A 24,499-nucleotide genomic window follows, 5' to 3' on the forward strand; every position below is an offset into this window, starting at 1 on the left:
CGGCCCCGCTGGGCCTGGCCGGGGCGGGCGGGGGCCGGGGCCTGCCGGGCCGCCGCGGCCGCAGCTCGGGAGCCGCGCCGGCCCCGGGAACAGAGCGGTGCCGGCTCCTCCGGCCCCGGCCGCCGTTCGCCAGCGCGGCGGGCAGGGGCCGCTCCCGCGCTCTCTCCTCTCCCAGCCGCGGCTCTTCTCCAGCAAAGCCGGCGGTGACCTACCTACGCACGGCCAGAGCAGGGCGAGGGAAGACTGCCGCTGCCCGGCGGAATATTCTTCCAGGTAACCGAGTCAAGGCACTGATCGACCTTTTACCTGCATGACCTGCATCCAACTTTCCGCTGGACAAACCTCTGCTGTTTTACTTAATGACACTAAACCCTGTCAAAACAGACCTCGCCCCATGAAGCTTCCTCTGGTCTGTGATCAAATATTCAACATTAAACCCAACACGGTCTGTGATCAAATATTTAACATCAAATCCAACAAAGTTACCTTTGACAGCAACATATAAATACTGAACAGCAGCCTGAATCATTGTGGCCGTATAAAAGCTAAAACCACGAATCTACCTTTTCTCCTCGTCAAAGAGCAACTCAACAGAGTGTATTTGAACAGCTTTCAAAATTCTTCACCCCAAAGCGTCACGGGAATTATTTAACAGGAGACAGGACTCTGCCAAGCAGAAACAAAAGAATTTGACCTCAGCTGCTCCACAGGCTAGAAACTAGCCTGGCTGAAGTCGGGGTTTCCACAGATCCTCCCACTCCCTCTCTCCTTGCCACACAAAACTCTGCTCAGGCAGTGTCAGGGTAGCAGAGAGGAAAATGCAAAACCGTTGGCTCTGGAAGCCTGGTTTGCAAAATGAGCCTGGCTTCAAGGTTTTGCTAAATTTACAGCTTTAGTTCTTGGGGAGGGAATGCAGAACAGAAGGCCTTGAGAAAGGATGAAGGAAGTGACTGAACAAGTCACAGGAGTTACAAGAGAGGTCAGACTTCCTCCCCCCCCACCCTATTAGGAAAAAAAATAAATATTGAGACAGATTCCAAGCAATGTATGTATTCATTTCAGATTTTTGAAGGGGAAGAACTATCTAGATAGATTTGTGACTGGACAGACTAACGTCACTCAGGTTCCCCATGGAGGCAGAGAGCTGGAAGCTTCCATCAGCAGAGGAGCGAGGGCCGAAGGGGCAGGAGCAGCCACGGCGCGTTCATGTAATCCGGGAAACCCTGGCAGGTGCACAAGGACTGCAGAAGCTTAGCAAAGTTTATCTCCTTAGTCTGAAACACACTTCGCACATTTGACGTGCCAAAGCCTTTAATGAATACCACAATAAGCTTTTTTATGATTTGTCCTCAACCAAAATGAGCATGAATTCTACATTTAATATTAAACCATGAAAATATAACAGGTCCAAAACCTAGTGCTTTATTACAGGTCTTTTAAATACATTTTAGCAGTGTTAAGACACAGTTAATGAAAAAATTAACCTTTTCTATAGAGAATTTAACTATGGTATTTTTATTAAAAATAACAAAAACTGGTCATAAACTTTAATGTTGAATTTTTAGAAAAAATCCTGTTTTAATACAACTCCAGTGGTGCAGATTTCAACAAGCTGTTAGGAAAATATAAAAATCCTCAAGTGAAAAAAATCCTTAAGTGATTTAAGTAAAAAAGTGAACTTCAAATAACAAAGCTCTTCCTTCTTGATAGTGCTCCTCGCTGCTCTATACTTTCCACATTCTTTTTTTCTCTCTAGCTTTTTCTTAAACCGTTGCTCAAAGTATTTTTCTTCTGTAACCCTTTCTCTCTCCTGCTCTTCCTCAGTGTGCTTTATGTTCATTTCCTTTTCAGGATCCTAATATTAAGATTTCATGTTTATGCACCAATAGTTTCCTGATCAGATTAGACAGGGGATTTTTAAATTGTGGTAATAAAGAACCAAAACAGATACAAGAATTTCATATTACCTCTGTTCTGCCCCATATTTCATTGCCAAAGTCTTCTGCATAAATCTCATCATCTGTTATCAAGAAGTTGTCAAAAATTGTGCCAGCTCTCACCTTTGAAGGAATAGGAGGGGGGGAAAAAACAAGGATGTCTCTTTGTTCTCTTAAAGAGTCTTCTTTTAATTTTTTAAACAATAAGTTTGTATCATATATTCAATATAGAATAATCATATCAAGAACCCCATAGGTTTTTTTTACAGAATTTGATGAAGGATTCTCTGGTTTTGGACAACCGTTTTCAAGAATCTAAAGAACCCGTTTTAACTTTAGGCACACTTCATCACTGGCTCGTCAAGAAACCTGAGATAGAGGCACCCCAGAGGGCAGTTTTCTCCTCATTAATCTCTGGGTAACTCAGGAGTAACTGAGCTGCTTGAGGCCTCAGTCATGCACCTCAAGTCAGGTGAAATTAAGTCATATTTTGCAACACTTAGAAAAATTAGCTTAGGCACCTCACTTACCTGCAGATGTTTATCATCCATAACTACAAAAACAAATAATAACTACAGCGGAAGATCAGTGTGTCTTACAGACTTTTCAATTTGTACACTTATTTAAATAAGAGCAAGTTAAATACATAGGTCCCTAAAATACCAAAACAACAGATAATGTTTCTATGCAAAGGGTAAACAGGTTGCTATATACTCAGGGAGAGAAAAGTTCTTTTTTCCCAGTAAAGGCATCTCACCTGCCAGATATCTAGTCCAATGATGCTGCTGTTTTCATAGCTGTAGGTACTGAAGTCTGGCGAGTAATTTGGATTGTCAATCTGTGGATGAAGCCAAATTCCTCTATAATTTGGGTTATCAATCTGCCTTGGTTTCCATTCCCCCTAGGATAAGCTGATATTCTGAAGAGTCAGGCAAAGAAAAGCTGCTTAAAGTGTTACCCATAACTAGGATATGAGATTATTTATACTCTGTAGAGAGGATTCTTGACCATAGGATAATGCCATTCTCCATTCACTGCATCATCCCAGTCTTCAGATTTCCCAGCACTTGTGTCCATAACATATTCAGGTTCATCCCAACCCTGTAAAAAGACACAGGAAGATTTGGAAAGCAAAACTAGTGCAAGAGTTCAACTTTATCAAACATGTACCCAGTAGAAATGAAATAATTCAGTAACGCCGAACAAGGACAGCAAATTACCTCAGGTTTGATGTCATTTGGATCATCAATTTGCATTTGATCATCCCAGTCAATGGGTTTCCTCACTGTTGGATCATTAATTTTTCTCGGTGGCAAAAATTCTAAGTCATCTTCTAATTTGCCAGATGCAACCATCTCATTATCAATTTTTACTTTGTAAGTCTGATCTGGCCTTAGAATCAAAGTATATAGGTGCGTATATCTGTCAACCTGGGTTTTAAAGAAAGCAAGTACAATTTTTAAGCACCTGAAGAACTCTTGGGAACTGCCTCGCACCAGAATTTTAATGCTAATTTCTAATGGATTTTTCATAAGCAGTAGTAAGATAAAAATAATTCCCAAAGTCTCCTAAAGGAGGAAAATGAAATCAATGACATTTTTCATATGTATTTTCCAGTCCTCCCATCTGTGTCTCTGAACAAAACTGAATGATTGCAAGAAAACAATAGTCTATACCTGATTGTCAGGAGGAAGCATCACAAGATTGGCAACAGTTATCAGATAAAGTAATGATTTTAGTTAATATCGAATACAAGTTATTTATATCCTAAACAGCTAAAGCAAAGGCACATAAAAAGGTTTACTACATAGGTTAAAAGCAAAACCATCGAATATATCCAGGATCTTACATTTGTATCACAAGAAAGTGCTCTCCCACTATGTGAAATTAAAGTTACAATTAAAAACCACAATTACACAACACCATCCAATCTTATTCCATTCTGTTATCAGGTATTAGGAATGCAATTATTAAATCACAAATATATAACGAACTAAGAAATATCCGAAGTCCCAAAATTAACATGACAAGATATGATGAAAAGTAGAACATCTCAAAGGTGTTACACGTTTGGAATAGTCGTTTGGGGGTTTGTTTTGGTTTTTATTTCCTAATACCCCTGTAACTTGTTTATTTTAAAGTTCATGTATCTTTGAAATGCGTATTTACCTTGCATCTGATCACTTTCTTGATTGGATGGGGTTTATTCTTGTGATTTAAAATAACATGGACTTTCTTTGTCTCAGATCCACAAATATCTGGCCCTACAAGACATTATATGCTTTGTATTGTTAACTTCTTTGCAGATAAATACAGACTGTTTACCTTTTCCTTCTAATTCCGTTAGATACCTCTCCCATTCCATTCCATTTTTAATGGATGACATGGCTTCTACTTAAAGTCTTAAATCTACCTCAGAATTAGATTTTGTGTAGTTGGGAGTTTAGTTCTGATACAGAACCAAACCCAGAAAACAGATACGTAGGCATTATAAAAATTAACTATGCCCACAAGCTGAATAATTATATAATTATATTAGACACATGACAAATTTCACTTTGACATACAAATGTATAAATTTCACCAAGTCACTGGAAACTACATACAAGTATATAAGGGGCAGATAACAGCCTACAGTACATTGGTTTATTTAAAGGACTTAAAAAAAAAAAAATCCTGCTGAAAACCTACTTTTATTCTAAGCTCATTCCAATCATTTTCAGTTATGTCCTTCAAATCAGCTTAGAATGTTTGCATAAATATGTATTTTGTTAATGCATATTGAGAGATCTCTCAAGCATGGAAGAGCTAACTCCTTACAGCCACAACATCCTTATTTTTTTAATAGAGCCTTCCTTTATGATTTTTCCACACCTATCTTTGAAGAACTGCACAACAGCAGTGACAGTATTTTAGTGATGCAGAAATAACTATAAAAGTTATAAATCTAACTATAAATTACCTGTAATTTATAAGTTAACTACAAATCACCAAACATGATGTAATAATGTGAATCCCCACTTAGGTTCTTCTGGTCCAAGTCTGAGGAAAAAAAACTTAACATATCCCTCCCCACAATCTATCTTCTGCTCACGTTTCACAGTATGCGGAACGATCAGCCTTCCCTTTGTTACTAAATGGTTTAAATCGTGAGGAGATGGCACAAAATTGGGAGTTTTCACTAGTTTGTAAACCTGTAAAGATATAATAGTTAAACTTAAAGAGTTTTCTCCATTTGTAGAGAAAAATACTTTTATTGCCATGCGTGGCACAACCGTAAAGGCAAATCCCCGACTCCGGAGATGGTTCCTGGAGCATCTTTCCACTGGAGCCTTTATCTCGCACTGCATCTCCGTGAAACCTCCCGGGGCCCGCCTCATGCTCACAACTCACCCACCTCTGCCAGCCGGCCGCCCCGCCAGCAGCCACACGCGGGCGGGGCCAGGAAGGGCGGTACAGCCAGGGGGGGTGCGTGTGTCCCTCCCCACCAGCTCCCGCTCCCACCACCACGCCCGGCAGCCGCCCCGCCGGCCCCTCTCCCCACCTGCGTGCAGAAACTGCTCCCGGGAAGCCCGCCGCGGCCCGGAGGAGCAGCCGCGGCCCGGAGGAGCAGCCGTGGTCTGGGCCCCGCCGCGGCCTCCGGGCGCCGCCGCCGCCCTCGCGCAAACCCGCGCCCTCGCGCCTCTAAGCGCCACCAGCCCTCAGCCTCGCGCCTTCGGGGCCACGCCCTTCCCGCGGCGGGCTCTGATTGGCTGCGTTCTCCTAACTTGTGGTGACGCGGGATCGGATTGGTTTAACGCCCCCGGAGGGAGGGGCGGGCTGGACCGTGGCCGCGCGGCGAAATGCATGCTGGGGCGTGTAGTCGGCGCTTCCCGGGGCGGGCGGCAGTATCTCTTCTTGGGATTGGCTGGTTGCGCCCAAGCACCTCTGCGCGGAGCCAATGAGGGGGCGGGATGTTGGGGAGTCCCTGTCTCCGGGAAACGGCCCGCCGCTGGCAGCGCTGGCCTGGGAGAGCCGCCGCCGCCGCCTCAGGACGGTCCGTCCCGGATGGCCGCGGCCGCTCGGGCGCCCGCGGGCGGGGGGCAGGTGAGGCGCCAGCTCTCGTCCCGGCCGCCGCGCCGCCTCAGCCGCGTGTGGGGAGAGCCCACCGCGGAGAGTGGGAGGAGGTGGCCCGGCGCAGGCAGGGACGCGGGCAGGGGAGCGGGACCTGAACCGGGCCGCCTGCCTCCGCCTCTGAGGGCTCTTTGCATCCTCTCCTCGGCAGGGACACGGTGATGCTGCCCACCGGAGAACCCTCACAGCCGGGCGCAGCGTCCTCCCTCGCTCCTGTAGTGCCCGCTCTGTGGCTAACACAGAGCTGGAGAAGTCTGGAAGAACTCCGTTCTGCCCCAGCAGGTTCCTAAAGGTGCGCGACGAAAATGTACGTGGAAGCCAGCGGGGCCAGACTTCGGGCAGTGCGGTGCAGGCAGCGAGCAGGCGTGCCGCAAAGAGCACGGCGGGTGGTGCTTCCCACACGCGGCTGAGCGCAGCCCTGAGGAAAGCGGCGCAGCTGGAAAGCAGAATCGTGACCCGGAGGAAGCAGGTGGAACTGCAAAGCACTGACTTGGGCCAGACATCTTTGGATGAAGAGTCCGTCTCATCTGCCTCCAGTCATGAACACGGTGCAAGGGGCAAGAAGTATCTGAAGAATTATGTTACTGCCGGTGGAAATACGACCCTCGGTAATGCCCGTTCTAAGGAAGAGGAAAGCGTCCAAAGCCCTAAAAAGAATGTTACGGTCAAGCAACAGCTGGGTTTGGATAGCGATGAAGAGGAAATGAGAGAGCTGATGGAGAGCTCTTTGGAGATTCCCAGTGGAAATGAGAATAGGAGAGTTGTAACGGATTCTAAATGGAATGGAAAGGTAAATACAGACTTCGCTGGATTATGTATTTTTTATTTACACTTTTATGAAATTCTTTTAATTCATAGATCACTTTTTATTTAGATAACACCAGAAACTAAATTTTAATTTTGCATATGTGGCTTGGTCATGATATGATTTACCTTCGATTCACATTTTTAAATTACTCTTTTTTACCCATTATAACTTGATTTCCTTTTTAGTGATCTACACATAATAAACAAAGTAACAAATCTCTTTTTCATGTTCTTCAAAAGAGTAAGACTCCAGTTTCATCAGGAACGCCTCCTCCATCTCATAAGGAAATTTCACCAACAGAGGTATCTAAAGCATCTTTTTTTCATAGCAAAGACTCAGAGAAGAATGTTTCTGGTAGAGTTAATTCACCAGCACTTTCACCAGCCAGCAGAAACCTGTCAGTACTACATAATGTGAGATCTCAGTCGCCGTCTTCTTCCGTGAAAGACAATACTGTAAAGATTACTCTGCCTAGAACAGGCAACACCAAGCAAAGCCAAATATCACTCGAAAGTGACAGAAGTGAAATAAAATCATTAGATGAATTATTTTCAGAAGCAGCTGGTGCAGAAGATTCAACGAGCAGCGGCTCAAATGGTAAGTTAGTTCTAAAATATTGTCACAGTAGACTTGGCGTGATTTGTACTAATAATCTACTGATAAATTGACTAATAAACATGGACAAATACTTCAAAAGGCTTTATCAAAGGAATTATGTTAATGTTTCTTTTTTTCCATGCTATATATTTTTATTTTTCTTGGCTTTTGATTTAATGGGTTCAGTTTCATAATTCTTCCCAGTGTGACAGGTGTGACATCAAAACAATTAAAACATTTAGAATAGTTTCCATATATCAGTGGGACAATGCACTAATGGGTCTGAGTGAGAACAAATGTAACTGAGAGGCAGCAAGAATGTCCTGAACTTGGACTAGCAGATCCACTGACAGGCAAAGGAGGGAAAGAGAAAGAGCTGCTACAAAGTTAAAGGCTTAGAGTGATTACTATTGCTTTTCAGTATTACACTGTAAACTAGGAATGTAGTACTGATTGATTTTTTTTTTTCCCACTTTTCTTGCTTAAGGGAAAGTGTACTGTAATTTTCATATGAATTCTCCTGATGATATGTCATTTGATTGCAGACTTCAGACTGAATATCCTGAGCCTTGATGATTTGGCATCAAATAGCACCAGTGAGGCAGCAGAATTAAAGCAGAAAGTAAGTAGAAGTTCCCTACTAGCACATATTTCTATTCTACCTTTGGTGGAGGGTGGATATTCTAAAATAAAGACTTCTGTTCTACTCACAGCCTGAGGTGGGCGTGTCTCACTAGCTGCGAGGGTTAGATCAGGATTTTAGTCTATGAAACCCGACCAAATTTTTTTTAGTGTATTTCCTTACTAAATGTAACAGCACTGCACAGTTCACAAGATGACACAGAAGAACAACGTTTTTATTTCCTAATAAAGTAGTAGCTAACTCTCAGTGATACGCAGCAAACAGGTGAAGAAGACTGGAGGCAGCTCCTGGGTTGTACTTTCCTGAGTCTCCTCAAATACAGCTGTTTTGTTTTACAGGGGACAGAACTTCAAATTACTCAAGAATCAAATCCAAAAAAAGATACATTCCTGGTGGAAAAAGACCAAACTTCTCTTAAAATGGCAAGTGCAGTAACTGGTGTGAATGATGCTTCCGAAGGGGATATTGATAAAACTGATGCTGAAGCTGAAATCTCTGAGCATTTAAGTGGAGTTTCTGCAGATTTTCCTAGACACAAACAGGATTATCTTGATCATGAGGAGAGAACTGCTAATTCAGAATATTCTGAAGACTTCGAAAGGTCTCTGTCTACAACAGACAGGGAATCTGTATCAGAAATGTCAGAGGAATGTTCTGAGAGCTGCGAGTATTCTGGAAAACACCCATCCTCAGCATCATCACCTTTACTTACCCGAGAGCAGCACGAGCAGGTACACAGAGTAACTGTGAAAGAAACTGCAGTCCAGACAGTGGATCCTCTGTTCACCTACAGCTGGTCAAAGAGTGAGTTCACAAGATCTTGCCCTATTTGGGCAATTTTTACATTGTATATATGCTAGCCGAGTCAGCCTTAATAGAGCTATTAGTTTCAGTACTAGCTTCCCCTAGCTGACATTAATCTAAAAACTTTCAAAAGCCTGGCACTTTCATCTGCTAGTTGTAGAAAAGATTGGGGTTGGACAACAGAATAAGAATTTGGAACTGGTTTTTGCTAAAAAAACCCAACCCTGCAACAGGAAGCGTGGATGGATGAGCTGGTGTTAGCAACAGAGCTTGCAATAGCCTGAGAAACATTCTCAAATGGAATTGAACATTTTGACTGTAAGCAATACCACTGCATTGATAGTAAAGTGATCACCCATTGCAGAGTTGGTTTTTGCGTTGTATTTATTTCTTGGGAAAGCACTATGGCCCCATTTACGAAAGACAGATGTGACTCTTAACTGTTCCTGAGGGGTAGCAAGGAGGAGAAAGTAGAGGTTCTCAAGAAGGAAATAGAAATTCAGGGGTGCTTGAAAACAGTAGATTCCTTCAAGTACAAAAGCCTTTATTTTTACTCTGTCTAGGGTTAGAAAAGGTGCCTCCCACAATGACGTGTTATGAACGTAAGAGTAAAGAAACTGTGGAGGTCACAGAACTATGTTAGCATTTTTTTTGGCTGACAGAATTCCCTGTACAGCTCTACAGCAGTTCTACAGCAACTGATGTCCGAGGACGCTACTGAAGATGAACCAAGTTCCAGCACTAAACCTTTCCAAACCCAGTAATTGCTATTTTATCCTGTACACAGCAAACACCTCTGCAGTACTTGACCCACCTCTGGGACACAGTTATGTTGACCCAGTACCCATTGCCAGTCACACCATCAGCATGGATGCAGTAGAAGGTACTGAAAAATGTTTCTTTCTTTTCTGTTTTACTCTATTTTATGCACCTAACCCCTGCTTGGATTGTTCAGCCCTCACTATCTGACTGAAACGCATCACTAAAGTGTACACTCTCCCTTTCTTGCAGCCTTGACAGCGTACAGCCCCTCCGTTCTTGTTCTAAATGCCATGTTGAAACAGCACTTGCTCTTGACTCAGCAGTTTGTAGAGAACATTCACCACCTTCACTCATCCCTCGTGGAGTCATTAGAGAGCGAGAAGTTCCACTACCATACCCTGGAGGAGGCTAAAGAGGTATTTGTGATAGACAAGAGGGCAGCCGAGATCCACTAAGGGTGTTTTCCTTGCCAAATGCTCCTGGTATTTGCAGCAAACACATTTTCTCTGTGTGTTACTAATGAATCAGATAAAGTTCATGTTATCATTGAGCATATTACTTTATAGAAGAATACTAGAAGGCTTGTGCCCGTTAAGGAGTCAAGAGTTTATACAGTAAAAGAAGACTGAAGTCTCACTGAAGGTCGTGGTTTGAAAGAATAAGCTTTTTGCTGTAGCATTGAACTGTCCTCAAAGGAGCAAGGATCTCCCTGATGTACAACAGGAGTATCAGTTTCTGGTGCTAGTACAGGAAAGTGATCATCTTGACATAAAGATTAGTTATTAAATACTAGAAAGTATTTATCCACGTGATAAATTTGTATATTAACTTTTTTTTTTTTTGCAGTACATCAAGAAACACAAATCCCCACCTCTAACAATTGAGCAAGCACGTGAAGAAATTTGGAAAGCACAGAAGGAAAATCTGCTTTGACTCTTTGAATTTCAAGTAAAATTTACATATACAGATCTCAAGGTGGAACAAGAAACCCTTCCAAAATTGAAAAACTGCACAGATAACTTTTAAACTGGATATATAGTTTTCCTATTTCTGAATTTTATACTAATGTACATGATTGAGGGATGAGCAGGAACCTTCAGCCAGACTCTGCTCAGCCAAAAAAAGAAACGAAGAAAACACTTCTTGTGTCTATCACAGAGATTGGGTGATCTGTGATCAGGGTAGAAGTGAAAGTCTGTACTACAGCACCCGAGGAATGATCACAGGAGAAAAACACCAGATCCTGACTTTAGTGCCGTATTCCAACAGTGTTTATATAGAATTTTGTTTGTGTAGGTAGATAAATTCGATACAGGGAAGCTTTACAAGCCAATTCCTCTGAAAAACGAGCCACCATTTTACTTTTATTAAAAAAAAAAGTGTTTATTGGAAGGCAGAACAATAAAATTCACAAGTTGATAACATACAGGTGTTGTATGCTGATTCACAGACAGTTACAGTTCCACAACTACAGTAGATCTAGAACAAACTGATATTTCACCATAGTAACTGAATGGTTTTAAGAGGGTTTCTGCTATACAAACAAAGGGCTCTGGAAGAGGTTACCACCACGCAGACCTCTGGAGTGGAAGTGCAGTGTAAGGGCCTAACATCTTTAGCTGGTGGTCTCTGGAAACAGTTACAAAAGGTTTTTTTTTTTGGTTGCGGGTTTTTTTTTTTTTTTTCTCATTGCGATTAAAGGAAGTTTCCAAGAACGTTTCATCGTTAGAAACTTGTAGAGCAGAGAAAATGGCTTCTCTTCTATTGAGCTAATTTGCTTTTATTAAAGGGTATATACAAAAATATAAAAAGCTTAAAGAATGTCTTCCGTTACAAAGCATTGAACATCCCTTAGAGCGCGTGAAAAGCTAGAACAGTTAACCCTCGTGTTCTGACCAGAGTTGTGACTGCAGCAGCTGGTGTGTAGGGGCGTTAAGTTGTAGGGTAGGTTCTAACAAGCTTGCACAGTGCTCATAGGTCACCTGTACTGGAACTAGATGCTTCATTCCCCATTTAGACATTAGGATACACTGCTCAGCATCAGTCTGACTTGATCCCAAGGCAGCACCCCTCCACTTCAAATAGAATTAACCTTTTGAGAGAAATAAACATACATTATGGAACTAGAGAACATGTAACCATATCAGATAACGTCTGTATTCCACAGGAATGAATGAATCACAATCCTGCACCAGGGAGAGCGTGACCGGGGTTTAATCCTAGTATAAAATGGGTAACTAATTAAAAAATTTTTGCAAAATAAATGGAAATTCTTAAACTTGCTAGACATGTCATAGTAACGACTGGCCTTTTTTAAACACTAAGCGACAAGTGTTGAAGTACATGTCATAGCTTTCCATTTTTCACCATAGTTTTAAAAGTAAATTCATTTGTCACTTCCTCCAGACTTTAATCCGGATTTATACAAGTTTAATGTTTTGTAGAAGATGCAAGACATCTTTCTTCAGAGAGTCTTATTCAGGTGGTGGAGGGTCTTGCGTTTCACGCTTCACTGAAACAATAGGGAAAAGAGTTCTTACACATTCTGCAGTTACCTAAGCTGTCTGAAATGTTTCATGGAATGAGGGCTCTATTCATAAGGAATTTCTCCTTTTGGGCTTTATTTAAACCCATTTCATTACACAGATCTACTGCAGCCATAGGCAGAAGTGACTTTTCATTCAGCATGCCAATTTTTTTCCTTTTAGTCATTGGCAAGCATAGTTGTTCTACCTACAGACTCTCTGCAAAAATCTATAGTTTGGGTAGTTGACTTCACCTCTCAAGAAGCACCTCCACTTTTTCTGAACTCTTCCTGCACTACGGTGAATTTTTTACCAGTTCTGGCTTTGGCAGAACACAGCTAACGGTAGGAACCTCGGAGTTGGGCAGGACCAAACAGTAAAGCCTGGTCTAACTTCCTTCCAACCCCAAAGACCTTCCAGCTCCCTCCACTACCTCAGGGATTGCTCCTGTTCTGGGAAGGGTGATGTTCAAGGATGCAGCCAGGATAGTGGCTGACACAGAATTAATGTTTCAGAAATGAGAATACAAACACAACTCCTAAAAGGGAAAAGATGCTGGGTTAATCAGAGTATATGTCTACTTACCTGCTGGTTTGCTGTATCCATGACATTAGAAAGAATTAAGAGTTACTAGTCTTTGCATTCAGGTTTAAAATCTACAGTAAACAGGATAAAACCACTATCGAGTCTGCAGAGTTTTTTAAATTGCTTAGAAACATTCACTTACATTCATCTCTGGCCTTCATGCGTGCGATAAACGAGTAACTTTTATTTCTTCGGTAGTTTTCGTAAGGGTCATCTAATGCAACTCCCACTCCTTTATATTGATCCCATTTGTCTCGGATATCCCCTCCCTTAATTGGATCCTGAATTCCTTGTTCCTTGGCTCCCAATCCACCAGATCCACTCCATCCTGCAGAAAAGACGTAACGTTGCAATCCTGTGACTATTTTTTACTACTAGAATTCTGAAGACAAACACAGACATTTTGGAAACAACCATAAAAAGCATTCATTTGATACAGCAGGACGGTAACAGCCTGAAACAACATGGGAACTGTTTATTTCAAAAGCATTAATATGCAGATTCTGGGAGCAGACAGGCATCAGCACGATCCCTAAAACTTTTATGAGGGCAAAGGGAAGCCAGCACAAGCCCCATCTGCCCAGTCCAGCCCGCGGATGTGCACTACAGGGAGATGAAACACCTCGGGTAGGGAATTTCTGTTTGTCTTGCACATCCTGCCCAGAATGGCAGCTACCACCACTGCTCCGTGTGCCACACACACACCTCTGAACATCCTTACGCTGACCTTGGAATACCAAAGGATAATTACTTATGAACATGCATTTATTAACTGTATCCAAAGTTTTGGTGCCTGATTTTGTTTCTTGGCATGCATGAGATTCCAGAGCAGCATCTCACCCATTTTCACTAGCATTTGATGGCCTTTATTTTCTTCTCCAAGTCTTGATTCTGGTATAGGAGGCCCAGAACTGGAGCCCAAACCAGCAGAAGAACTGAGGGAATAAAAAGAACAAATTAAGAACAAGTGATCCTGTTCTGACACAAAGCAAGGTCATGTATTCTCTGTATTATACCCAGTATAATCCCATCCGTTCTACTAAACTATTCTTTTATAAAGCTATTACAGAATTAGAAAGGTGCCAGAAACACCCAACCTGCTTCTCAGTACCAGGGAAATCAAACACTACGGTCTTGCTAACAGAGAGTACTCGGAGGATTCCTCCTGCTTCCCAGGAAGGCACACAAAGCCTTCACAGCTGCACGGGGGTTGGTTGTAACAAAAAGCCACCACAACCAAGTGAATAGTCTCTCTACAAGCACATACAGGTATGAATTGTTTCTAAATCCACTTTCCATCTTCTTTTCTACGATTTGTTGCGATGCTTACTGTTCCCAGCTCACGCAAAAACCCCCACGTCGGTACTTTTCCAAACAATCCAAATAAAAAAGAGGAATAAACAAACAAAAGCTTACGGAGGAGTTGGGCTGCGAGACCGGGACCGGCGCCGCCTCCCTGGGGAATACGATTTCGATCTCGAGCGCGAGCGCGACCGCGAGCGACTGTGAGAAGAGCGGGACCTGCTGCGGCTCCTGCAAAGGGAGAGCACACGGGGTGAGAGGCACGAGACACCGCAGCAACAGCCGGGGCCCCTCCTCCGGCTCCTGCCCCCCCACCTCCCAGGGCCCAGCCCGCTGCGCCCTACCTGGACTGGGAGCGCGAATAGGATCGTGATCGAGAGCAAGAGCGAGATCGTGACCTCGAGTAGGAGCCAGATGACTTTGAAGATCGGGAATTGGACCGGGAGGACGAGCGACCTCGGCTTTTAGACCGACTGCGAGACCGAGAAGGCCCACTGCACAGATAAAAGGCAAAGAAACCCCAGTGAAACTCCTGGGAGAAGCACAACCGACGCCAACACACTTCTGACCAAACTCGTATTGCACACAAGCACTGTATTTCTGCAGGCAATGCAGTGAAAACGTGAGGGCGGCAAAAACTTTTTTCTGCAGATCAGAGAAATTCCAACGAGTTGAAACTCAAGTTATTCCATCAGCACGCTGCTGAACAGACTCTCCCCTCTGCATTTAGCCCAAGATATTCCACACGAACAGCATGCATCACAAGGCAGCAGACAGGATCTCTCACCTATTTCTCTTCTCCTGACCTTTCCTCCGCCTCGCTCTCATTTTAGCTCTGAAGAATTCGTACAGTCCATTCTGCTCCCAGCCTTCACTGCAATAAATCAACCACACACAGAACCGACATCTGTAAAATTCTACTTTGATCAACGCAGAGACGTTCAGGATTTCCGCTAGATTTGGTTGGGAACAAAGAGCCTGGGCAAAAAGGTCTTGCAAATCTCAGTGTAAGATCAAACAGCGTGTGCAGTTTAAAACACAACAAGAGCACTCATTTCAGCATTAGAAGAACCAAGACACAGGCGAAGGAAGAGAGAGGCACTTCGTGGTTTGAGACAGCTTCTTAGGGCATTTTCCTTACCATATTGTTAGCTATACCTACTCTTACCTGTTTCTAGGCCTGTCATGAGATGGTGGACTATAAAATGCCTCAACCGCAGCCAGTAGTCTCTCACTGGGGGGCATTGGGGGTGGAAGACGTATATCTTTAGGATCTAAAGGTTTATACTCATGATCTTCAAGCTGCCGGAAACAAAACAAATTACATTCGTGTCATGTGTCATGGGGTGGCTACCTGAAGAGATAAATATAGATTTAAATGTGTAGGGACCTCACATTTCACTACTGGATAAAAAAAACGGTCCAGAAATAAGGATTCTGCAGATGACCCAATGCTTTCTCGTGCTATCACTACCATTTTGAGTTCTATGAGAACAGCCAGCACTACACAGGTTGCAGCATTAACTGGATCGCCAGGTAGATAAAATGCAGATCTCATCTATCCACCTTGGTGCTAAGTGGCTGGATGGAAGCCTGGCAAAAGCTGGTGTATGCTGAGAGTAACACAGAGTTAGAGATGGCAGAGCCCTATTTGTTCATCTCAGACACAGAATGCATACATGTGTATATTCCCAAAGATGCTGATATAGATACGTTTCCTGTTCTCTATCATTCTTTGTTTGTATATCTAACATTAACGTTGCAAAACATCTTTGTAAAGAACTCTGAATACCAAAACTAGGACAGTGGCCACATGAGAACTGCAAGGTCCCTCTGCCCATCTGAAAATCACCGAGCATTTCCACGTTCTAAAAACCAGGGTAAGATTTTTCAAGACTAAGTTAGTCCTTCACATACATAAGCTCAAACAGCTTTCACCAGGACACAACAGTTGAAAGTTTCACCATTTTCACTCCTTTCTCCCCCCCGCTCCTGCCCTTACACACCCTTCAACAACTTGGCTGATGGTTGCTGGATGAAAGATTTGAAACTACGAGTGTCTGTGTTAAACTGTCCCTATTATTGATGATGGGATTTTGATCTTTTAACTCTACTAAGTCAGGGCGTGTTGCAACACTTACTTTTACAAGCGGAGCCATCAGCCCAGCAGGAAGATCAAAGTAGGGAACATTTGGCACCAGACTAGGATCATCGTGGTTCATGTGCGGGGGCCCTTGTCGCCGCATGTGAGGAGGTTGCCCGTTAAATCCATGCGGGGGAGGCCCGAAATCCGGGTGCTGTGGCCCTCCCCAGGGAGGATGCTCGCTGATTCCAGGATGAGGCAATCTGTGACCAGGGTGATGATGAGGAGGTCCAATTTCTGCAGAGTGGGAGGGTTAAAACATTTTATTTAGCTATAGAGAAATGAAGTACATCGTTCATTGCCTTCCATTAGTGCATTTAGCCTAAAAATCAATTTTGGCACCCAGAGCCTTGCAGACCCAGAAAAGCAACAGAACTGGAGAACTAGAGGCTGGCTTGAGGTCCACGTTCATGGAAACTTTCCAGTGCATCTCCCTCCCTGGCCATAGTGACCGCTCTCAACACAACAGGATACTTTAAGTCACTGCTTAATTGGGGACATACTGTGGTCAAAAGGTACCACAAAAAAGACACACTCAAGAACAAAAGGTTTCAGATGCAGCAGGGCAGCTACTGATGAGATCGATTTCTGAAGCCTAAATACACAACCATGGTTTAGCACAGACCTGTAATTAGTTCTGTCTCTATGCCAAATCATCATATATAAAGAAATAAATACGGCAGGAATTAACTCACATGAGTAGGTGACAAGAAAATACTTTGTTTAAAGAGGCGTTTCGAGAAGAGGTAGAGATAATATCCTGTTAAAATAGAGAAGTGAATGACATCCATCCAATCACTGATGGAAAACCATTTGCCATGAACGCCAGGACACCCTGCTGAACTCACAGCACTACACAGAGAAAAATACAAGACTGAAACCCAGCATTTCCAGCAGCAGGACCGACAGTTTTTCCAGAAAAAGCCATTATAGCCACTGCCCAATCTTCAGCCAGTACTATTTGACTCATCTTCATCGGAACTTGAGCACAGTCTGTGTTGTTATTGCTTCAGCACTTTCCTAACTTTAGCCATGTGATTTAGTAGATCCCCTCCTCCAACAACTTTACATGAAACAACAGATGTTTTGGATCAGCACTACAATCCAGAACAGAGCATCTTTTTCTGAGTTTAAACCTTAATTCCCCCAGGAAAAGAAAAGCTGTTTTCCCTACTCACTATCACAACTCTTAAAAAAACCCCAACCAAACAACAAAACCCAAAGAAAAAGAAGGAAAAAAAACCCCCACAACAATCTTTACTGAAGAAGTTAATCACAGTCCTAAATATATAAGCTCTAATTCATTGGTTTTCAATGTTTTTTGGACCTGGGAATTGAGACCCTTTTAAGCTTAAAATAGCAACTCCTACACAGCAACGTAATTGCTCTGTTAAGTGGCTTGTCATACAGAACCAGAGTGTTCTTTAGACTTTACACTGATAAGGATCACTCCAGAATAATTATCACTTCTGCATGTGAAATAGAAACTACAGGAGGGCAGAACTACACCAGACTTCACCAGGGAGCCTGCAGCCAAGTCTGAGCCCCAAAGGCAGCAACTCCACTCTCAGACATCCCTGTGTTCCAGCGAGGGAGCAAACCAAGCCAGAAGGGAGAACTGGAGGTAAGGATCGTTCCACCAGACACTACTGTGCCACACAACGTTAAGGTAGATAATTTGAGAGCTTTTCAGTAAAAATGAAAAGAAAAGAAGGGCATGGATGAATGTAAGCACAAGAACAAATGCTTCTGGCCTGGCTTCCTCTAACCTCCTCCACCTATGGAGGGCACAGCTGAAGAGCCCCCATCTACAGCCTGATGCCTGGGAGATCAGATTTACAAGCAAATGCTGCTCCTCACCTTTGAGTTTACTACTCTTAAAAGTGAAACAGTCACAAAAGGGGTGCCTGTAGAGATGCTGACTTGAGTTTGGATTGCGATTTCTGTTTATCTGCATCCATCAGGGAGGGAAGACTCAAAAAGCAAGGAAACACCCAACGCTGAGCTGTTAGCAGTAGCTTCCCAAACCCCCAAACTCAACATTTCTCGGGAAAAAACCCAACAGTCCACCAAGAAGAAGCTGTCACCCCAAAGCACTAAATAATTTTGTAACGGCAATCAGCATCGCAACATAAGAAAACCTGGCCTGGTACACACTTTACCTTGAGGAAAATCCCCCTGGGGGTAATCAAAACGATGAGGATAAGGAGGCCTTTCAAAGGGATGGCGAGGTGGAAAATCATCCTGCATGAAGCGAGGTGGAAAGCGGTTGAAATTATGCGGATGCGGGGGCTGGTTGAATTGGGGATGTTGCTGATGTGGAGGAAATGGGCCTCTGAAGTGAGGTGGCCGCTGCATTCGAAATGGAGGTTCCCTTTGACCCCCACCCCATGGAGGTTGTTCGTGCTGGTTGTTCCACGGGGCTTCAAACTGGTTGTTCCAAGAAGGATCTGGCTGGTTGTTCCAAGGTGTCTCTCGTTGATTGTTCCAGCCTTGATCTCTCTGTTCGTTCCACATTCCTTCATGGTTGTTATTCCACGGAGGACAGTGAGGTGGTCCCTGGCGGTGAGGAAAAGCAGCCTGGTCATTAGGCTACAAAATTAACAAACACAACAAAACTAATCTACTTTTTTTAAATTAAATATGGCCTGTAGGCAACACATACAAGTGGAAAAACTTTCCAAATACAAGGTCTGAACAACTGCAGCTTCAAAGACAGGAAAAGACCAAATTGTTACTGAACCAAACAACTCCTTGTTCTGCTTGTTCATAGGGAAGTGGGATGGTTGCCAAACTGAAATACAAGTTCTACTTTGCCTTTAACCAGGCTCAGAATGAGAAAGCTTGGCATTTGAATCTGGATTTCTAACTTCCACAGCTTTTTCACCACACTTCCAACAAACGAAAATGGTCATTCTGAACCTTCACCTCCCTCTAAACCTTATTTCAGAGCTCTGTTTCTTACCTGTTGTTGACCCCATGGTGCAACAGGGTGAGGCTGGTCAAACCAGGGTGGTTTATTTGGGGGAATCTGATCATGAGAGCCAGGGCCCCGTGGCCCACCAGAGGAAGGATCCTGCACTCCGGACCCTGTTGTGTCATATTCTGAAGAACCAGCTAGAGGCAGCTGAGATTTACCATCATCTGAAACAAAGGGGAGACTATTATAAGCATCCAGGTCACACGTAGTTAATAAAACACCAGCACACTACAACAAGCTCCATCCGAATTTTGCTGGATGTGTAAACACTTTGCAGAAATCTATTTCTGGGAGAGAGGATTTCTGATCCATTTAACATTTGTCTCTTTAGTTCTTTTTATATTCAAGCACCAGCTGCAAGCCTCCAAACAGTTTCAGGCTGTTGCCTGAACCCAGTCAGCATAGCACAGTACTTCACTACTAAAAAAGGAGCAAAAAAAAAAAAAAAAAAATTAAAAAAATCTCACAATGTTGCCACCCACGGATTTCTGCTGAGGCCCCCAGAACAGGTTTGTACCTGCTTGCGTAACTGGAGCAGATGGTGGAGCCGAGGCTGGTGCTGCTGTGGGGGCCTGAGGTGGGGGTGTTGATTTCACCTCGTTCTCTAGGGGTGGTATTTGTATTTGTTGCTGCTGTTGCTGCGTTAAACTGTTCACAAACTCTTCGTGTTGAGTTTTCAGGTTCTGTATTTGCTGTTGGAAGGCTACTTGTACAGGCTGTACTACCGTTGCATACTCAGTGATCAAATTTGCCTGATAAAATGAGATAAAATAAGACCAAGTTAACGCTGTACCTAAACCAGTTATCCTCTCTGCTCATTCAGAATCTCCTACATTGCTCTCCGCCCCCTCACAGAAATGCATGAGAACGCAGGATAACCTGCTGGCAGAAGAGCCCAGTCACACTATGAAGCTCCACAAAGATTTCCAAAATACTCTCTGCAGGCTAGAATCCACCATCTCTATTAACGCCCAGCTTTCAAATACAGCTAAAATCAACTGCATTCATTCTTCATGCTAAAAATGAACAGTTCCTGCCATCACAACAATTTTTATGCTTACTGTATCCAATTTAAAGTTATGGTTTCTTTAGTTTCTTTTTGACCAAACATTCATTTCCATAAAAAGAGAACACACTGACAAATATGTACATGACTGTAGCAGTTACAAATGCAAAGAGACTTTCCAGGATGTTATCAGCAGCTGGACTATTGAATGTTTGAAATAACAAAGTTATGTTTTACATTGTTTTTGTAATCCCTTGTAAACAACTTCAGGGGAATGGGGCACAGGGGCAGGGGGAGGAAATAATATTTACCTTTCAAAAACCAAAAACATTTCCTAAATTTGCTTTCAAAATATTTACATAAATAAGAACAGCGTTACTTTTCTTTTGTGGCTAACCTGGTACTGGCCAAGTCCAAGAGCCGGGCTCTGTAACTGCTGAATAATTGACTCATCAAAGTACCCATTTTTCTCCCATAGTTGAAGAAGCTGCATAAATTCAAGAGTGAAAGGTTTTTAGAAATGATGAACAACAAAAGAAAAATTGAGGTACAACATTTTTATGTCTCTAGCTTTGTCAAAAGACCAAAGACAAATGCCAAAATCCTAGAACCACCAAAGATTCAGATGCATTCCTCATTATGGTAACTTTTAAATAAAGCCTAGACACTTTTAAGTTCTAGTTTAAACATTTATTAAAGCACATCCTGTATTAGACTTTATGAAGACAATCAAACTAGGAAAAAAAAATCTCAGTGGTCCTTTTCCATCCTCATATTTGTGATTTTTACCTAGAACTAACCTAATGAACCAAAGCATACAGTTAAACCAAAACCTGATACTCACTCTGGCAATTTTCTGTTGCTTATCCTCCTCCACTGCTAAAAAACTGGTGCAATAAATAGGCACAACCACCTTCTGTAAAGCAGCCAGAAGATCTCGTGCTTGCTTCCGCTGGCTTCAGAAAAGGAGTAGGAAGAGAAGAGTTACTGCCTTTCACTGTAACACTAAGAGCATTGTAACATTCAATTCATCTCAACTTCTGCTATATTAAAAGTTGTGGAATCATAAAATAGAGTTCTCTCCTTTGCATTTACTGTAAAGCCTTGTCTGGAGGAAAAATACATAAAGTAGATAAAAGTTGAATTTGATTATTAAAGCACTAGATCTTTGTCCCAACTATGGGCATCTTAAGACAGTTGCTCAAAGTAATTACTATATTAAAAATAAAAAGTGACTAGTCAAACCAACAATGTATCTGTCAGGGAGAGACTTCACCACATTAATCAAAACCTCAAACTGAAAGCCACAATTTAATCCTTACCAGTGATGCAATACATCATTGATTAAGTAGATGAGATGTAACCGAAGCTCAAAGTGAGCTCCTTCTGCCGTTATACGATTTCGCAGGTGCCCAGCCATCAGCTCACAGTGTGCAGGAGATTTTGCATTACTAAACATCCAGTTCTTGCCAGCCTTAGAAAAGCAAATTGAAAATATTTTAAGTTAGTCTAATGTGTTCACATCACATGGAATGCCTAGAACTCTAAAATAATTGCACAGGAAGCTTTCAAGTAACAGGTAGCACCTTACCTACCACACAACCTAACAATAAAACTGCTGTTTACTATACAGACAGCCTCAAAATTCAAATGATACTTAATCCACACCACCACCAAGTAACTGTTCAGATTTAGATCACTTACTGAAATCGCATCTTTCGTACAAGTGTCAATTATTGGCTGCAACAAGTTGTCAAATTCATTCATATCTAACTGGGTTTCCTCCAAAACTTTTTGCATTTGTTGCTCAATTGCAAGGGCTATTGCTGATGTGACTTGTTCCTGAAAAAAAGAAAAAAAAAAAAAAGAAGAATTATATTACATCCAATATTCTTCTGAAGAACTTAGCTGCTGTATCACCAATCTCTTAACTGTAAGTAACTATCTCGAAGACCAAGACCTTTTACAAGCAATGTGACCACATATAAATGTTTCAGTTATTTGGTTTTGAGAAGAAAAGCCTCTTCTTGCTCTTCAGGAAAAGTCCAGGTTGTTTCCACCTCTAAAATATCTCCATCGGGGGAAAAAAAAAAAAAAAGAAAAAAAAGGCAATTGCAGGAAGCTCCTAAACATACAGAACATAATCTAGGCATACTGCCTTCCTCTAGAAACATTTCAGTTTTGTTTCCAGTAGCTTTAACAGTAAAATATGGCCTGCAAAACCCAACTAGTTCAAAGCACACAGTGCCCTGCCACCCCTAATGAGAATGCAACTTAGAATACTACAAGCTGGAACTTCTTGCAGTTCCCAGCAACCTGCAGCATTAAGCAAAGATGAAAGCAGTTGCTATTTATACCAATCTGCAAATCAACAAGGTTTTTCATATTGTAAATAAACTGTTTTAATCCAGGTTCAATCTTGCTAGCACATCAGATATATCTGTCCTAAGGAGATTATGGCATTTGCCACAGAACAAAAATAAGCAAAAGGAACACTCCCTCTCCCCACCAACCACCCGTCCAAAGGAAACCTTCTTCCCCCCTCCCTTCAGTCCTAATTTCTGCAGCCACTGGCAGATAAACCAGGTGAGTGTTTCTCTGAAACCAACCTGTCTCATTGCAAGGAGATGCTGCTCCTGCTGCTGCAGGTTCCACTGACTCTGCTGGATAAGTTCCTCCACGGAAGGAGTGCCCTGAGGAGCTGGGATAGGCGCAGCCGGTGGCAGAGACGGTTGTGGCAGTGGCTGGATCTGTGCAGTAGCCTCGATATCTTGACTTTGCTTGCACAACACTATCGGACAAAGTAAACTTTTAAAGTAAGCCTCACAGAGAAATCTGCTACCACCAGCCCACACAGGAAAACCATGCTGGTTCCAAAACTGACCCTCACTTTTTCCATAATTGCTTAACACAAAATGAAAATCGTGCTGGCAAGGGTGGATGGTGCAAAACAGGAGTGTCAGCAACTCCTCGAGCACTTCGAGAGGAATGACTCCAACACGAGCCCAGCCCCCGGAGCTCCTGCGCTGGACCACCGTGCTCTTGAGGGCCCTCCGGGCGTTGAGCTCCGTCTGAGCCTGCGGTGCAGCCCAGCCTACCTCCAAACCCGCAAACTGGGGGGGCGGGAAGAGCCGCGGGCAGGGCTCAGCCAACTACCTGGAGCTCAGAGAACAGGAAGAGGCTGCAAACCAGTCCTGGCGCGTCAGAGCGGGGCCAGGAGGGAGAAAAGTGTCTCCGCCAGCCGGGGCCGAGCACCAGTGGCCGCGGGAGAAGGGAGCAGAGCCCGCCGCGGCCCTGGGCCGGCCCCGAGCCGCCGGCCGCGCACAAGCCGCGGGCCCCACTCACGCTGCTGCTGCTCCAGGGCCAGCTTGTACTTGTAGTAGCCGTAGAAGTCGCCCCCGAAGAGGAAGGAGAATTTGGGGTTCTCCTTCTGCTTCTCCATCGTCATTTTCTCGAACTCGGGCCCGTTCCGCGCCACGAACTGCGCCAGCTTGTCGATGACATTCCGCAGCTCCTGGTCTGTGGGGAGGCAGCGCCGTCAGCCCCCGCCGGCCCCACCGCCCCACGCCCCCCTCCTCCCGCGTCCTCCCGTCCCGTCCCACCCGCTCCCGGGCCGGGCTCACCGTCGGGCGGCAGCGGCATCTCCATGGCTGCGGGACAACGGGGCGCCGCCGCCGCTAGGCCGCACCGGCCGGAAGTGCCGTGAGACGCCAGGCGGCACGCGCAGCCGCGCTTTACGGCTCCCCGCCCGCCCGCCCCCGTCGCTATGGAGACGGCGCCCGGCGTAGGGCACGTGCGGCCGTTCCGCGCCCTCCCGCGCAGCTCCTGAGGGCAGCCCCGGGCCCGGCCCGCGGCGGCGGGGAGGTGCAGGGCCCGGGCCTGGCGGGACGGGGCTCGGAGCCCGGGCCCGAGCCCCCTAAGGGCCTGCGGCGGGCAGGGGCCGGCCCCGAGCCCGGGGGTAGGCCCAGGCCCGGCCGCGCAGCGCCTCAGGCCGGTGTTGAAGGAGCCACCTCGGCCCGTCAGTCGCCCACCCGCCGCGCCGCTGGTGGAGCTGAGGGCTTGCACACACATCGCCTCTGCCGGCCGCCCAAGAAGCTGCTTCTGGACCTTGTCCTCGGTCCCCGAGTACCTGCAAAGCTGCTGCTGCGCTCCCAATTCGAGAAGTTCCTCCACTTTCAGAATGCGACGTCCAAGCTGCAATTCGGTTGCCAGAAAATAGAGAGCATTAAAAGGAAGCGTGTCATTTGGCATGTTTCATCTTGAGGGACAATCCATTGCAGCGGCACTCAAACTA

The 24,499-nt window shown here is 44.2% G+C and overlaps 3 protein-coding genes across 5 annotated transcripts; 1 reads left to right on the forward strand and 2 right to left on the reverse strand.

The window, feature by feature from the left end:
- Positions 1-28: 28 nt before the first annotated feature.
- On the reverse strand, positions 29-5,663 carry LOC141970892 (calreticulin-like). The gene is made up of 6 exons (XM_074927839.1): positions 5,482-5,663; positions 3,158-3,367; positions 2,925-3,038; positions 2,695-2,775; positions 1,968-2,060; positions 29-1,223 (listed from the first exon to the last, which is right to left on the reverse strand). Exons 2-6 carry the CDS (start codon positions 3,290-3,292, stop codon positions 1,158-1,160), a joined length of 489 nt encoding a protein of 162 aa, XP_074783940.1. The 5' UTR covers positions 3,293-3,367; positions 5,482-5,663; the 3' UTR covers positions 29-1,157.
- Positions 5,664-5,917: 254 nt separating this feature from the next.
- C27H19orf44 (chromosome 27 C19orf44 homolog) lies at positions 5,918-10,892 on the forward strand. Its single transcript, XM_074927814.1, has 8 exons — positions 5,918-6,023; positions 6,202-6,840; positions 7,098-7,455; positions 8,001-8,077; positions 8,437-8,902; positions 9,690-9,785; positions 9,914-10,080; positions 10,511-10,892. The coding sequence occupies exons 1-8, from the start codon at positions 5,985-5,987 to the stop codon at positions 10,595-10,597; spliced, it is 1,929 nt and encodes a 642-aa protein (XP_074783915.1). The 5' UTR covers positions 5,918-5,984; the 3' UTR covers positions 10,598-10,892.
- Positions 10,893-11,009: 117 nt separating this feature from the next.
- CHERP (calcium homeostasis endoplasmic reticulum protein) lies at positions 11,010-23,894 on the reverse strand. 3 transcript variants are annotated; one of them, XM_074927813.1, is made up of 18 exons: positions 23,829-23,894; positions 23,551-23,724; positions 22,815-22,996; positions 21,910-22,047; positions 21,528-21,679; positions 21,050-21,161; positions 20,603-20,692; positions 19,717-19,951; positions 19,185-19,363; positions 18,382-18,778; positions 16,218-16,456; positions 15,245-15,378; positions 14,864-14,950; positions 14,421-14,570; positions 14,191-14,307; positions 13,615-13,709; positions 12,917-13,102; positions 11,010-11,756 (listed from the first exon to the last, which is right to left on the reverse strand). In XM_074927813.1, the coding sequence occupies exons 1-18, from the start codon at positions 23,851-23,853 to the stop codon at positions 11,752-11,754; spliced, it is 2,697 nt and encodes an 898-aa protein (XP_074783914.1). In that variant the 5' UTR covers positions 23,854-23,894; the 3' UTR covers positions 11,010-11,751. The 3 variants fall into 3 exon arrangements, with proteins under 3 accessions (XP_074783914.1, XP_074783912.1, XP_074783913.1); XM_074927811.1 differs by lacking the exon at positions 11,010-11,756 and adding an exon at positions 11,768-12,176; XM_074927812.1 differs by lacking the exon at positions 11,010-11,756 and having other exon boundaries at positions 12,909-13,102; positions 18,382-18,811.
- Positions 23,895-24,499: the final 605 nt, after the last annotated feature.

The sequence above is a fragment of the Athene noctua genome, chromosome 27, assembly GCF_965140245.1.
Source record: "Athene noctua chromosome 27, bAthNoc1.hap1.1, whole genome shotgun sequence".
Classification (NCBI taxonomy): Eukaryota; Metazoa; Chordata; class Aves; order Strigiformes; family Strigidae; genus Athene; species Athene noctua.

What these genes read in the sequence shown, in the direction of transcription:
- LOC141970892 (XM_074927839.1), bottom strand. Translation starts at nt 3,292, where the DNA reads ATGGTTGCATCTGGCAAATTAGAAGATGACTTAGAATTTTTGCCACCG. An exon ending in TTGGACTAGATATCTGGCAG is followed by an intron (nt 2,061 to 2,694) that starts GTGAGATGCCTT and finishes ATTCCTTCAAAG; the next exon opens with GTGAGAGCTGGCACAATTTT. An exon ending in AAATATGGGGCAGAACAGAG is followed by an intron (nt 1,224 to 1,967) that starts GTAATATGAAAT and finishes TGCACCTGCCAG; the next exon opens with GGTTTCCCGGATTACATGAA.
- C27H19orf44 (XM_074927814.1), top strand. Translation starts at nt 5,985, where the DNA reads ATGGCCGCGGCCGCTCGGGCGCCCGCGGGCGGGGGGCAG. An exon ending in CGCCCGCGGGCGGGGGGCAG is followed by an intron (nt 6,024 to 6,201) that starts GTGAGGCGCCAG and finishes TCTCCTCGGCAG; the next exon opens with GGACACGGTGATGCTGCCCA. An exon ending in CAGCATGGATGCAGTAGAAG is followed by an intron (nt 9,786 to 9,913) that starts GTACTGAAAAAT and finishes CCTTTCTTGCAG; the next exon opens with CCTTGACAGCGTACAGCCCC.
- CHERP (XM_074927812.1), bottom strand. Translation starts at nt 23,853, where the DNA reads ATGGAGATGCCGCTGCCGCCCGACG. An exon ending in TTGGACTTGGCCAGTACCAG is followed by an intron (nt 19,952 to 20,602) that starts GTTAGCCACAAA and finishes TCATTTTATCAG; the next exon opens with GCAAATTTGATCACTGAGTA. An exon ending in TATTCGCGCTCCCAGTCCAG is followed by an intron (nt 14,308 to 14,420) that starts GTAGGGCGCAGC and finishes CTCCCTTTGCAG; the next exon opens with GAGCCGCAGCAGGTCCCGCT.